The sequence below is a fragment of the Pithys albifrons genome, unplaced genomic scaffold, assembly GCF_047495875.1.
Source record: "Pithys albifrons albifrons isolate INPA30051 unplaced genomic scaffold, PitAlb_v1 scaffold_44, whole genome shotgun sequence".
NCBI classification, from domain to species: Eukaryota; Metazoa; Chordata; class Aves; order Passeriformes; family Thamnophilidae; genus Pithys; species Pithys albifrons.
This window is the reverse complement of record NW_027286059.1, coordinates 387,261-400,915: the sequence shown is the minus strand read 5'-3', so window position 1 is coordinate 400,915 and position 13,655 is coordinate 387,261. Positions and strand designations below refer to the sequence as shown.

At 51.0% G+C, this 13,655-nt stretch overlaps 1 protein-coding gene across 1 annotated transcript; it reads right to left on the bottom strand.

Annotated features, from left to right (window-relative positions):
- Positions 1-4,250: 4,250 nt before the first annotated feature.
- LOC139685205 (olfactory receptor 14J1-like) lies at positions 4,251-5,180 on the bottom strand. Its single transcript, XM_071581833.1, has one exon. The coding sequence runs from the start codon at positions 5,178-5,180 to the stop codon at positions 4,251-4,253; it is 930 nt and encodes a 309-aa protein (XP_071437934.1).
- Positions 5,181-13,655: the final 8,475 nt, after the last annotated feature.

Below are 13,655 nucleotides of genomic sequence, written 5' to 3'. Positions count from 1 at the left end.
GGGCAGGGATAGGGAATGGACAAGGACAGGGAATGGCAAAGGAATAGGGAATGGCCCAGGGACAGGGAATGGTTCAGGGACAGGGAATGGCCAGGGATAGGGAATGACCAGGGACTTTGTTATGGGTTCACTGAGGTGGGCCTAAATTTGGGCTCTGAAGTGTGGACTAGGCCGAAGCTGTCAGCTGACTTGAGCTGGGCTGAGCTAACAGCTGACCTCTTCTAGCCAGTAATTTTGTATTCCATACCACATTATGACATCATCTCCAGGGAAGTAGGAACCAGTGTGGGAGTGGTTAAGGCAGTCGCTTCTCAGCCCTGCTCTTGGGAGGATGCACGATGCTGTCCCAGGGGGGATGGAGAGGACCAGGCCCACCACTGGCTCAGAGGGTACCTCAGGAAAGTAAAATGGGTTGTTCTGGGTCTCTCCTTTCTGCTTGAGTTTGTCTCCCTGGGGAATAAGTATGTTCTTAAGTAATGTGTAGTTAGGACAGTAAAGTTTGTGCGTTCGTTAAGAAGTTGAGGTGAGGAACTTGTTGTTGCAGACTTGTGTGAGTGAATATTTGTACTCTCTTCTAATTGTCTCTTTCTTTCTGTGAAAAATATATGTAGTTTTAGCATAAATGCAGTTTGAAGTGGTTTTTTTTTCTTTCCCCTCTCTTTTCCTCCCTTTCCCTGGTGTTAGGAGGGAGGCTTTTCTCTCTGTGCTTGGGGGGATTGGCAGTTCCTTATCTCAAACCGAAACGCACTGCAGGGGCTCATGGAACCAAAGGAGTATGGGGACAGTGAGATATCTCAGGGAATGAAGGGGCCTTTGTGACATGTTGGTCCTCATGGAAGAAAAGGGACCCTGAGTCATTTCAGAACCTCAGGAACAAAGGGGCCACTGGGACCCCAGAACTCCATGGGATCAGCAGACCCGCTGCCTCCCCCCCACTGCCACATGAACCAGAGTCGCGGCTCTGCCGCCCCTTGGGCCCCTCTGGAGTCACCGTTTGCTTCAGCAGCACAACTTGTCTCATATGAGGCATTTTCCAGATTTTGCTTTGCCCCCTTTCCTGTGGTTTTACTTTTTGTTCTTTGTTCCTCCAGGGGGGGCAAAGGGGAATGGGAAGCACATGTTGATGAGCATTTCTATCTGTACAAAAAAGGGAGTTGGGACAAGGGTGGGGGAGAAATAAAAGCTATTTCTCTCTCTCTCTGTTGTTGGTTTGAACTGTTCCCTTGGTATTGTTGCTTTTGCTGCTGTATTTCTGGTCACTAAACTTATTTTTTTCATTTAATACTTCCTTGTATTTTGTCTCTGCATATTTGTGGGGAATAAAAGGGGAAAGAGTTCATTTTATTGGAGTTCCCATTCCAATATTGGTCTTTAAACCAAGGCTGGTGCTCAAGGGCTCCCTGAAATTGGTATCATACACAAAGGATTTGAAAATGCAGTTTGTCCCATTGGACAGAGAGGTAATAAAAATGTTCTGTATTGGTGGTCAAGGGCTGGTCACTGAGGGATCTCACCAGGAAGTTGCTGCCAAGAGGACTCTGTACCATTACTTTTATTTGACACTTCTCCTTCAGCCAAATTCCCACCTATCACACGTTCTACTTTTAGTCCAGCTGTCACCAATCTGGCCATAAGGAGACTATGGCAGACCATGGCAAAGGCCTTGCTAAAGTTTGGGCACACAATGTCCCTTTCTTTTTCCTCCCAAATGGATTCTGCAATCTCTTCCCTTTTCCTTCCCATGCCTGGAAATGGCTGCAGGAGGACTTGCCATATCCTCTTTCCCGTTAAGCCTGACCAGTCTGGAACTCTCCCAATCCTCCCTCCTGCCCTGTTTGAAAACTGGTTCCATGTCTGCCTTTCTGAAGTCCCCAGAAATGTCTGGGATGGCTCTGGCCTTTCCAAGGGGTTTGAGAGAGGTCTCACAATGACCCTGCCCAGCCTGCTCAATATCCCTGGCACCAAAGGCCTTTTCCATATCCCACAGTTTCAGTTTAGTGCCCAGAAAACAATACATGCCTTGCCAGCTCCTTGGAGCCATTCAGAAGGGAGGCAGCAGGGATTTATTCCTACAGACCCACCACTCCAATGGTCTCTCTGAGCACTCCATGGCTGTCCTGAGCATTTTCCCTGGTGCCTCCCTGCCCTGAATGTTTCTGACCATCAGGCTGTAGGTGAGGGGGGGTGAGCAGGTGCATGAGGATGATGTAGAGCAAGGGCTGTGTCAAACTATCCCAGGAGGGCTGTGCTGGGCAAGGATGGGGATGCTGCAGAAAACAGTGGCCATGGTGAGGTGAGAGGAGCAGGTGGAGAGGTCTGAAGGATGGCAGCTCTGAAGCACACACAGGATGCCCCTGGGAACACAAAGGAAAGACTGGAGCTAAATATCAGTCTGAGAAAGCAAAGAACAGAAGTGTCATGGTGTTCACTGCAGGAGAGGTCCAGCCCTGAGAGAAAGTAACAGTAAAAGGGGTGCAGTACATTGGGGGTGCAAAAAGTGTCCAGGACAAGAAGGAAATGATGACTGTAGATGACAGAAATGCCTTGAGTGAGGGTGCAGCTCTGTTGGAGACAGCTCTTCCAGTCCATGAGTCTTGCAGAGAACAGGGCTGGCGAACAGCCCAGTGCTGGTCATGGGATGTGGCCACCAGTGGGAAACACTTGGTATGTGCCAAAGGTGCAGGAAATGGCAGTGACAGTGCTGGGAGCAGAGACTGTGCTGTCCCCAGTCAGGGGACCCTCAGGGTGGTGGAGCTGGAGCAGGTTTGCAAGTTTTCCTCCAGTAGCCCCATGATGAGACTTTACCCAAATGCAGTCACAGGGCAGGTCATGAGGGAGAAGAGGATGAGATTTTCTCAGGGCTGTGGACAGTCCCCATTTCAACCAGTGAAACCTCTGGGGCTGATGTCTGAATTTCCTAGTCCCTTTTATCAATGGAAATATTTATTCTTCCCTTTAACTTCTTTATCTCCTTTAAAATCTTCATGTCTCCTCTGCCCTGCTTGGATGCCTGTGACTGAGAGCATTTGTTTCTCTGTTGGGTGCTCACTGAAGCTGTTCAGGCAGCTCAGAGGGGTGACCCATGGAGGTGTGTGTGCCTCTGGCTGCATCCCACTGCCCAGCTGTGCTCTGTGCTCTGGGAAAGGGCAGGAATGTTGCCTGCTGGAGGGCAAAGCTGCTCCTGCCTGCAGAGCCCTTTCTACCTGCACAGGGGAAATGCTGCCCAGCCAGGCTGGTTTGCTGCTGGGCAGGGAAAGGGTCAGGCCAGAAGGCAGGACAGGGAGATACAGAAGACATGCTGAAGTGCAAACCAAACATGGACCTATGACCTTGACATCCCTTCATGGAGGCACAACCAACCTCTTGCAGGTGGGATGAGAGGCCAGAGCTGGGAATGGGGCTTGCAGGAATTGGTCTGTGACAATTGCTGTGGGGCACCTTTCAAGGCTCTGCAGGGAACAAAGACATAGCCCAGACCCTGCTCTGCTGGTCCTTCAAGTCTGTCCTAGGAGCTCTGGCTGTGCAAGGAAACTGCTACAAGCCCACATCCTGCACACTCACACTCTGCAACTGGGCACTGGGATTTGCTTTGCCAGGGAATTTCCTTGGGCACATTCTTGACAGTGACTTTGGAAGAGGAGCAAATCCTTCCTGTCCTGCCCTCAGGAGAAGCCCTTTCCTGATGGAGCTTCTGTTGTGGAGCCCAGCTGTGTCCCAGCAGTGTCCATGACCTGTCCCTGCCTGTGAGCCCAGGATGGACATGCAGCAGGATGTGACCAAGCTGGCAGAGCACTTGGGCCTGGCACCAACATAAGGGCTAAGAAGGAGAGTGTGGAGCTGGAAAGAAAAGATGTGGAAAGACCAAGTGCCCTTGTCCCTGGTTTTCCTGCTATGCTGGGAGTTTCTTCCCTCCCCCTGTGCACCCAGGCACTGACCCTGCAGCACAGAGAAGGGTTTAGGAACCATCTTGGACACCACAAGTCAGTGCAGGCAAGTTTATTTCATTAAAAATCACGGGACTCATGACTTTTGAACAATAACTGAATATCCGGAGACTTGTAGATATTGTGGTAACATTAATCAGTATTTAGACATAATGTTCTTTTATGGAAACATTATGTTAAATAAGAAACGAAAAAAGAAAAACTACCAGAAATAAAACAAACACAAAAGAGGACATGTGACTAAAAGCAGACAGGGCTTGTAACAAGTTACATTCTGAATGCTCTAAGAAGAAAACTGGTACTTCATTATTTCTGAAAGAAACCAGTCATCAATTTCCTGAGACAATGTTTGAGCTCCTGGTTCCTCAGGCTGTAGATAAGGGGGTTCAGTGATGGAGGAACCACCGAGTACAGAACAGACACCACCAGGTTCAGGGATGGGGAGGAGATGGAGGGAGGCTTAAGGTAGGTAAACATACCCGTGCTGACAAACAGGGAGACCACGGCCAGGTGAGGGAGGCACGTGGAAAAGGCTTTGTGCCGTCCCTGCTCAGAGGGGATCCTCAGCACAGCCCTGAAGATCTGCACATAGGAGAAAACTATGAAAATGAAACAGCAAAAAGCTAAAGAAAAACTAACCACAAGAAGCCCAATTTCCCTGAGGTAGGATTGTGAGCAGGAGAGCTTGAGGATCTGAGGGATTTCACAGAAGAACTGGCCCAGGGCATTGCCCTGGCACAGGGGCAGGGAAAATGTATTGGCTGTGTGCAGCAGAGCATTGAGAAAGCCACTGGCCCAGGCAGCTGCTGCCATGTGGGCACAAGCTCTGCTGCCCAGGAGGGTCCCGTAGTGCAGGGGTTTGCAGATGGCAACGTAGCGGTCGTAGCACATGATGGTGAGGAGATAAAGCTCTGCTGAGATGAAGAAGACAAAGAAAAAGAGCTGTGCAGCACATCCCATGTAGGAGATGAGTGTGGTGTCCCAGAGGGAGTTGTGCATGGCTTTGGGGACAATGGTGCAGATGCAGCCCAGGTCTGTGAGGGACAGGTTGAGCAGGAAGAAGTGCATGGGGGTGTGCAGGCGATGGTCACAGGCTACGGCGCTGATGATGAAGCCGTTGCCCAGGAGGGCAGCCAGGAAGATGCCCAGGAAGAGCCAGAAGAGCAAGAGCTGCAGCTGCCACGTGTCTGCCAATGGCAGGAGGAGGAACTGGCTGATGGAGGTGCTGTTGGTCATCTGCTGCCTCTGGGTACAGGGACCTGTTCATGGGGAAAAAGTCAGGGAGAAGTCAGAACATGCTTCTTTGAGCTAAACCCTGGCAAGTCAGGGCAGACATTTCTCAGATAAATCAAAACCATTTCCCAATACCCCTCTCCGTCCTGCACACATCCATAACTTTTCGTATTTCAGGAAAATTTGCTTCATATCCATGGCTGGAGCCCTGCTTGGTGCTCACTACATTTCCCAGGAGGAGCAGCCCCTCTGCCCACTGGCTGTGAGGGTCAGCCCTGCTCTGCTCCAGGGGGGTCGTGGCCATGGGGGGGGCAGGGCCCATCCTGGTGTTCAGCTGTGTCAGATGAAACTGCTCCTGAAGCAAAAGTTCTCATGGGCATCTGCACTTCCAGTTTTGAGATTTCAGGATTCCAGAAGGCAGTTTCAGAGGTTTGGGTGTTTTGTTTCTGACTCCCCTCATCTTCCCTGTGGAGTTTTCCTGGATGGCAGAACCCCTCAGCATTTGTGCTACCATGAGGAAGAACAGAGCAGGGCTTCCCAAACAGGATGATTGTCTGTGGTTTAGTGCAGAGTGAGGGGAGCTGCTCTGTCCCTCTGCCTTCTTCCAGCTGCCCTGGACTTGGACCTTCCTCAGAGAGAGAGTGATCACACTCCCATTTTTGTCTGAAATGCCACCAGACACTGTTGAGAGCAGAGAGTTCCATCACAGACCACTCAATGTCTCAGCCTGGCTCAAGGTCTCATGGACACACATGGCTCATCTCACCAACCCAACAGCATTTCCTGGTGTAGGCACAGCATCTGTGCCCTCTGCACTGGGGATTTCAGATAACACAATTGTGCTATGAAGATGATTTGCATTCTTGAGGGCAGCTCCCAGCTTGGAAGGACATCTCAGAGAAGAGCCAAGTGTCCTGACAATGGGGTTTGATTCTGGGAAACACACCTCATTCTCCAGGCACACAGAATTCACTACTGACAGCCCCACAGGTCAGAGGAAAATTGGAATGTCTCATTCCCAGGGACCCACCTGCTTGAGGGGGATCACAGGATCAGTGATTGACTCTGTAGCTTGAACTCCCATTCCCAGTGAACCTGACTGAGAGAAAGAGGAAACAACCCGAGGAACATGAGCAAGTTGAGGAAAAAGGAAATGCACACTGAGGGTCCGGCTGGGAGAAGCCAGGGCAGAACCAGGTGGGCACTCAGGGCATTGTCACCCTGAGCCAGCTGTGCATCGTCCCAGAAACCAACAATATCAGGTAGTTCTCAGCTCCTGTGCAGCTCTTCAGTGTTCCCTCTGCATGACACACCACCAGGTATGTGGCTTGAGAGTTTGACAGAAATCCCTCCTTTCACCTTCTCCTTGATGAATCCCCTGGAAAATATCCTGCAGTGCTCTGGTTCTGTAAGCAGTCCTCACCTATGAAACTCTCACTTGATAGCTGAACAAACCTGCCCTGCCCTGCCCTGCCCTGCCCTGCCCTGCCCTGCCCTGCCAGGGTTTGCTCTTTCCACCCACAGCCTCTCCCCCAGCACTGAGGGAGCTCCCCAGACCAGCTGAGAGCTGCCCCTGGCAGGTGGCAGAGCTCCTGCCCTGACACAGCACCCTGGGCTGCAGGACCCTGCTCTGCAGGACAGTTTGGGGCAGCCTGGGTGGCACAGCCTGGATTGAAACCCTGGAGGGAACCCTGTTGGGATGTCCGTGGGATGGTGCAGCAGAGAGTCCCTGCTTTGCAGCTCGTCCTCCTCTTCAGCACCAGAGAAACTGTGATATCCCACATTAGAGACCCCCCAGGCTGTGGGATGTGCCAGCGTTGGGAGATCTTCCCACAAACTGCACATACATTGCCCTTCATGCAGACTTACCTTCTGAAAGCCTGGAAAGATTCCTCTTCTGTGGATCTTCCTCTCAACTTCCATCACATCCCAGACTGTGTGTAACCTCTCTCTGCTCTGCTTTTCTGCCCTTGGTGTGTGCAGGCAGTGCCCTGAGCCCTGCTGGGCTGTGCACAGGAGCTGCTCCTGGGCAGAGCTGTCTCTCTGCAGCGCTGCCCGCTTGCCAGGAGCTCCCTGTGTGCCAGGAGCCCGGCCCAGCTCAGCAGCACAGCAACAGCCCAGGGCATTTAATGGCCCTCTGGGGGGGTTGGTGCTGAGTCCCTGAACATCAGACCCTGAGGAAAGGTGCAGGAACCTCTTGAGAAAGCAAAGTCAGAATCAAACTTTAAAGTTTCTTTTGTAGTTAATGGGTCCCTCTGAGGGACATAACTGAGAAAGTGTCCCCAGATTCCAGTTAGAAAACAAAGAGACAATGATGACAAATATGGACTAGGAAAGAAAGGTCACTCTGATGCTGAGGAAAGTAAGAAGCATTTCATTAACCCAAAGGTCACAGACGTGACCCCCAGCCCTGGGAAGAGAGATCCTCTCCCTCCCTCATTCCTCCAGGCCCTTCCTTGGACACCGGGGTGTGGGATGTGCAATGCCAAGGGCAGGAGGATAGGGTGGCACCTCCCAGGCTGCTGAGCAGGGAGAAGGAGGCAATGAGGCCCCAGGGCTGCAAGGCTCACTTGTCTCCTCATGCCATCAGGGCACACACAGCAGCCATGGCCAAAGGCCTGCACAAGTTGGCTCTCTTGGGGCCTTTCAGCTTCTGCACATCCCTGTCTCCTCTCCAGCCCAGGCTGTCCTACGGTGTCCATGCCCTGCCCCTTTCCCTGCAGGCTGTCGGCATCCCCCGGCTGCCCCACCTCGCTGGCCCCTTCCTGCACTGACATCTCTCCCTCCTCCCTGGCTCTGCCTTGGAGCACAAAGCCTTGGACTGATCCAGACTCCTTCAGGGGGATGTGTTGCACCACAGCACTGCCCTTGGGCAGAAATTCCTTTCTCCTTGTGTGCAGTCTGGACCTCCCCAGTTTCCCTTCAAGGCCTCTCAGGCTTCTCTGGTTCTTTCCTCAGTCTCCACACCACTGGGCCCAGGGCTTGGAGGCTTCCAAACCCCTTCATACGATATCTCTGGTATTTAGCCATGAAAATGTTGTGCTCTTAGTGCAGGAGAGACACAGTGACACTTTTTGCCAAAGGTTGTATTTGCAGAACAAGGCACAGGAACTGGAACTGAATGAGGGGAGATTTCCATTGGATGTCAGGAAGAAATATTTTGTTCTGAGGGTGGCAGGAACCTGGGCCAGGTTACAGAGTAAGTGGAAACCCCATTCCTGGAGGTGCCCAAGGTTTGGAATTTTGTACAACCTAAACTTGTGGAAGGTGTCCCTGAGTAATTGAAGTGCACTTTGACTAGTGGCTATTTTAGGTCTCTTCCAACCCAAACAGTTTATTATTCTTTTTTCCTATATCCCCAACTCCTTCTCCACAGGGTTGCAAATACCGACATGCACCATGTTGGCATTTTAATGTGACCTAATCCCCAACACTTTATGAAAATGGAAAACCAGTCCTTTTAGGGACATGAATTTCAATGACGTTGGAGGAACCTTTCAAAACTCAAAAGTTACAAAGGAACTAATAGAGATTTCCAACATCTCTGCATGAAAGGCTCCCCAAGTGATCAGTGACAGCCCCCCAGGATGACCTTGCAGCAGAGGTTGGGGGTTTTCTCACTCAGATCCTGAGACTCAGGATGGGCAGCCACAAAGTGCATTTAGGGACAGTGCAAGACTTGCCATGGGATGTCCAGGAAATGACCAAAGAGATTTGTGGAGGAAGATGTATGAGCAATCAGAGAGAAAAGGGTATGAAGGAGCTGGGCATGTTTAAAGAGGTGACTGGTCAGTGCCTTTTTCTGGCTGTGCCCTATAACTGATCTCACAGTCTGTTATATTTTCCTAATCCCTCCATTGCCAAGAACTTTCTGGGACAAGGGATCTCTGTGCTCTGGGTATGGAGGGAGGTCTAAGTGCAAACGACTGGAGTGGGAGCCACAATACCATCAGATCTTGTGTTCTCTGGGGGCCCAGACACTGGTGAGACTGGTGTGTGTGCACAGAACACTGGTGGGGGTGGGGGTGGGTGGAACCACCAGAGAACATCAAACCAGAGAAACCAGTGACTGGCAGAGGCCTTGGAGCCCCTGTCTGAGATCATCCCCTGAAGGATCCACATTGTCTGGATGTCTCTGGAGCTCTACGTCTTCTCCTGACATGGCAGAGCACACAAACAGCCCATCCTTGTGTTCCTTTCCCCACTCACTGTGCTTTGGCCCAGAAACTTCTTGAGGTCTCTTCCAGGATGATTCCCTGTGCATTTCCCTCCCCATGGGCCTTCCCTTCCTGATGCAGCATCTGTGGGGCAGCAGAGCTGGGTCAGTGCAGGGCCAGGACTGGCTGTGACAGGGGCCATGAAGCCACAGCCAGGAGGTGACAGCAAGGACAGTTTGCAAAATAAAAAATTAGAAATGGCGACTCTTTTTGAGGGAGGGAAGGTTTGACTGGAGCTGGCATGTGAAGAGGATGAAAGACAAGGGGTCTTGAGGGAAAGAGGGAATGTTCAGCCTGGAGATGAGGAAAAGACTTTTCCCCAGTTTCAGGGCCAGTGCAGAGCAGGGTGGCCACAAGCCCAGGGTGCCTTCCTGCCTGCCAGGGTTGGTGGGGTTGTGTGACAGAGCTGCCCCCAGAATCAGAACCCGGGGGGCTCTCCCACCTCCCCCACTCTTTCACCTCCCCCAGATGGAATTCCTGTTGTGTGGGTTCCCTGATGTGCTGGATGACCTCACAATGCTCCCTGGCCAGAATGTCTCCTGAGGGCCACCCAGGCTGCTGCAGTGGAAGTGACCTCACAACCATCACATTTCAGCCATATCCCCCATGCCTGGCCTCCCCTTCCCTCTGCCCCTGTCTGGTCTCTGCTCAGATTGTAGGAAATGATATAACTTTTCTAATTTCATCATGGTTTTAATTAGCCTTTTAATGAACTGCTTGAATTAATGACAAGTTGTGTGTTGGGCCTTAAATCTCTTTCAGCCAGCACTCAGCAGAATTTAACCTACCACTGTGAGAACACAGCTTGGGAAAAGTACTAATTCTCTAAGTTTTGTTAAGTGAACCTTGATATGCTTTGATGAACAAAGCCTGGGATAGAAAGATGTACTGTTGATGTTGGACATCTGGAATGCAGAATTTATGGACCACAAGGACACTTGCAGAAACCAGTAGATAGAGAAGATGGCTAACAAGGACTTAGTAGATGTGATGGAAAGTCCCAACCAGGAGAAAAAGACTAAAAATATGGACTAATTAGCACAGAGAGGGAGAAGTCCATAACCAGTAGAAGATAAAAATTAATTCAATATTAATTCAAAATTACTTCAATAAAATTATGTCATTTAGAACCAATGAACATTGATTTCTTTGTGATGCATTGGTGTCTGTGTGAAAGGATTTCTGTTGGACACACAGAGAGAGCACTGGGAATAAAGTGATTCCTTCCTTTGTAACACCAAACATGCAGTGTTAGGGGGTTTTATTACCCCAGTCATTTCAGAGGGGTTTGGCAACAGCATGGGCAGGTTTTGATTAATATCTTTTCTCCAAGTTGCTGGGGCCCAATTGCTTCCCCATGAGGCTCCTGTAGCAGAAGTGGCTTTGCAGAGCCCAGCAAGAAAGAACACCCTTAACCAGCAGCTCTGCAGGGCTGCCCACCAGGCTGGGCTGGCAAGGGAGGGCTCCTGGCCATGGACTGGCAGGACCTGCTGCTGCCAAGATGCATTTGGGGTTTCAGGCTCTCCCTGGCAGAGGTGCCACCAAGTCACTCTGCAGTTTTGCCTGTGGCCTTCAATGTGCTGGGCCTGGCCTGGGACTTTTCCTGCAGTGGGATGTGTCCTGGTCCTGGCACAGGAAAGGCAGTTCCTCCCCCAGCAATCTGCTCCTTCTGTGTGTCAGGCCCCCACTCACTGCCCCTCACTCTGCTCAGTGTTTGCCTTGGCTTGTGGCTGCATTGATCAGATCTGCTTGAGTGTTCTGAGGCACAACCCAACACCTACTGCCTTCTGCACCCACAGCATAAGAAATATGACTTTCCTTTTCTATGGGGCTGGACCTGATGGGTCTTTGCATTACTGTCTTTAGTTTCCATTTTTTGAAAATTACCTTTTCCCCAATTGGGTCAAGATGTTGGGCTCTTTCACAGTTGCCTGAAGTAACTCAGAATCACAGAGTGTCCTGAGTTTCATGGACCTTCAAAGATCATCTAGATCCAACCTCTGTGACATGAACAGGGGCACCTTGCACTAGACTGGGTTGCCCAAGAGCTCTGCCCAGCCTGGCCTTGAACACTCCAGGGATGGGGCATCCACAGCTTCTCTGGGAAACCTGTGCCAGCACCCTCAGAGGGAAAAATTTCTTCCTAATACCTCATCTAAACCTTCTGATTCAGTCATTCCCCTTTTTCCTGTCACTCCAGGCCCTGGTAAATAGTCTCTCTCCATCTTCCTTTTTGTTCTTTAAGGTAGTGGAAGGCCACAGTTAGGCCAACCCAAAGGCTCTCTTCTCGAAGTCGAACAATCCCAGCTCTCTCAGCCATCCCTCATGGCACAGCTGCTCCATCCCTCTGATCATCTTGGTGCCTCCTCGGGACTTGCTCCACCAGCTCCATGTCCTTGCTGTGCTGGGACCCCAGAGCTGGAGGGAGCTCTGCAGGTGGGGTCTCACCTGAGAGGGCAGAATCCCCCTGCCCTGCTGCCCAGGCTGCTTTGGAGACAGCCCAGGACACCTCTGGTCACCACTTGCCTTGCTGACCAAAGATCCAGTAACACATCCCCCCTGGAAAGGCCTCCTATTACCTGGGTCAGGAAGTTTTCCCCCATTCCTTCCAGGAGTATCCCTTGACTTTTCCAGGTGTGTGGTGAAGTGTCTCTTGACTGTGCCAGGTGGTTCTGTATGATAAAGGTGGGGACAATCCTGACCATAACAGGTGGGGATCACAGGATAATCAGCCACTCTCTGAAAGCCTTGGAACATTCCCTACATGAATTGTATGTAGCAGAAGTGGAACAATTCCCAAACATTTTGGAAACTCCAGTAATTACTGACATGAGGATGGAAATTCAGCAGAGAACTAAAGCCAGTCACCCTGTGACCCCACAAACAGAGGTCGAGAGGGAGGCCCCTGGAGCTCCCCAGCACCTCCCTCTCAGTGGGCACCTCTGGGAGCCTCTCGGAGCTCGGGAACCCTCAAGTTTGCAACACTCCAAAGAGCGTCGCTGATGCCCAGGACAATTCTGATCCCCCCTCAACAAACACACCCCTCCAGGTGCCCCCCTTGTCTCTTGGAAAACACAAAGGGATGGGATGGGAGTGTTTCACTGACAACCAGGAGAATTGTGGATGGGCACCTTTACACACACAGATATTGATGTGTCCACACATCTCTGCCTGTGTGTGTGTGAATTGAGTGTGGTGTGAATGTTGTTGTTGTGAATCTATAACTGAGTCACTGTTAAAATTGTAGCAAATGGCATCAATTCACTTGATAACTGAGAAACTCATCAATGATACAGTACTACTACTCTGTTTTAACTCTTTTGTATCCAAATCCTTTGCACCCTGACCCTCTTACAGCTCAAGTCTCTGAATAAATCATTCCCATTCACTAAGAAAAAGTATATATTTCTTGTGCGGTCCACTTTGAAATTTCCTCCTTAGGAAAACTACAAAACAACTCCAATTAGTACAAGTCTTCAAGACTTGAGAACAATTAAATGAAGATAAATAAATTGTTTTTCTGTGTTTTAATAAGCCCCAATGTGTATTTGGAGATGAGTCCATGATCCTCAGGAAGTGAGAGAAGATTGAAAAAGTGACTCAAGAAGTCAGAAGCCAAACTCCAAGTCCCTTGAAGCATCAATGGGCCCCACTGAGGGCAGACACTGACAAAGCCTCCCCAGGGACTCCTTAGAGCAGATCCTTGGAGGCCCTGATTGCAGGGAGACAAAGGCTCTGTGCAGGCACCTGCAATGCTGAGAAAACCCTGGGCTGGTTGGAGGAAGCACAAAGGCCAAGGCCTGAGCTCCAGGCCCTGGGACAGCAGGTCCTGTCCCTCACAGGTGGCTCAGGGATGTTTGTGGGGCAGTGGGGTGGGAGGGGGAGGAACAACAAATGTCAAAACCTGTGCAACCCCTCCCAGCATCCTCAGGGATGGGTGAGGCAGAAACTAAGTCCAGAATCTCCAAAGATAGTTCCTTCTGGTGGCCTCAGTGGCAAAGGCACCTGCCAGAGCCAAAGTGACAAATCCCTGGGTGCCTTTGTGCCTTCCAGCCCTGCCAGAGCCCTTGGCCATCTCTCCTGCAGCCTGTCCTGCCCTGTCTCTGCTGCTCCTCTGGCCTTGCAGGCTGCACAGACCCATCCTGCTTTGCCACCAGCCCTCCCAGCAGCATTTCTGTGCCCTCACTGATGTCTCTGCACCATCTCACGCTGTTCCCTGCAACACAAAGCCATGGGATGTTCCTGACACCCTCTGGGTGAC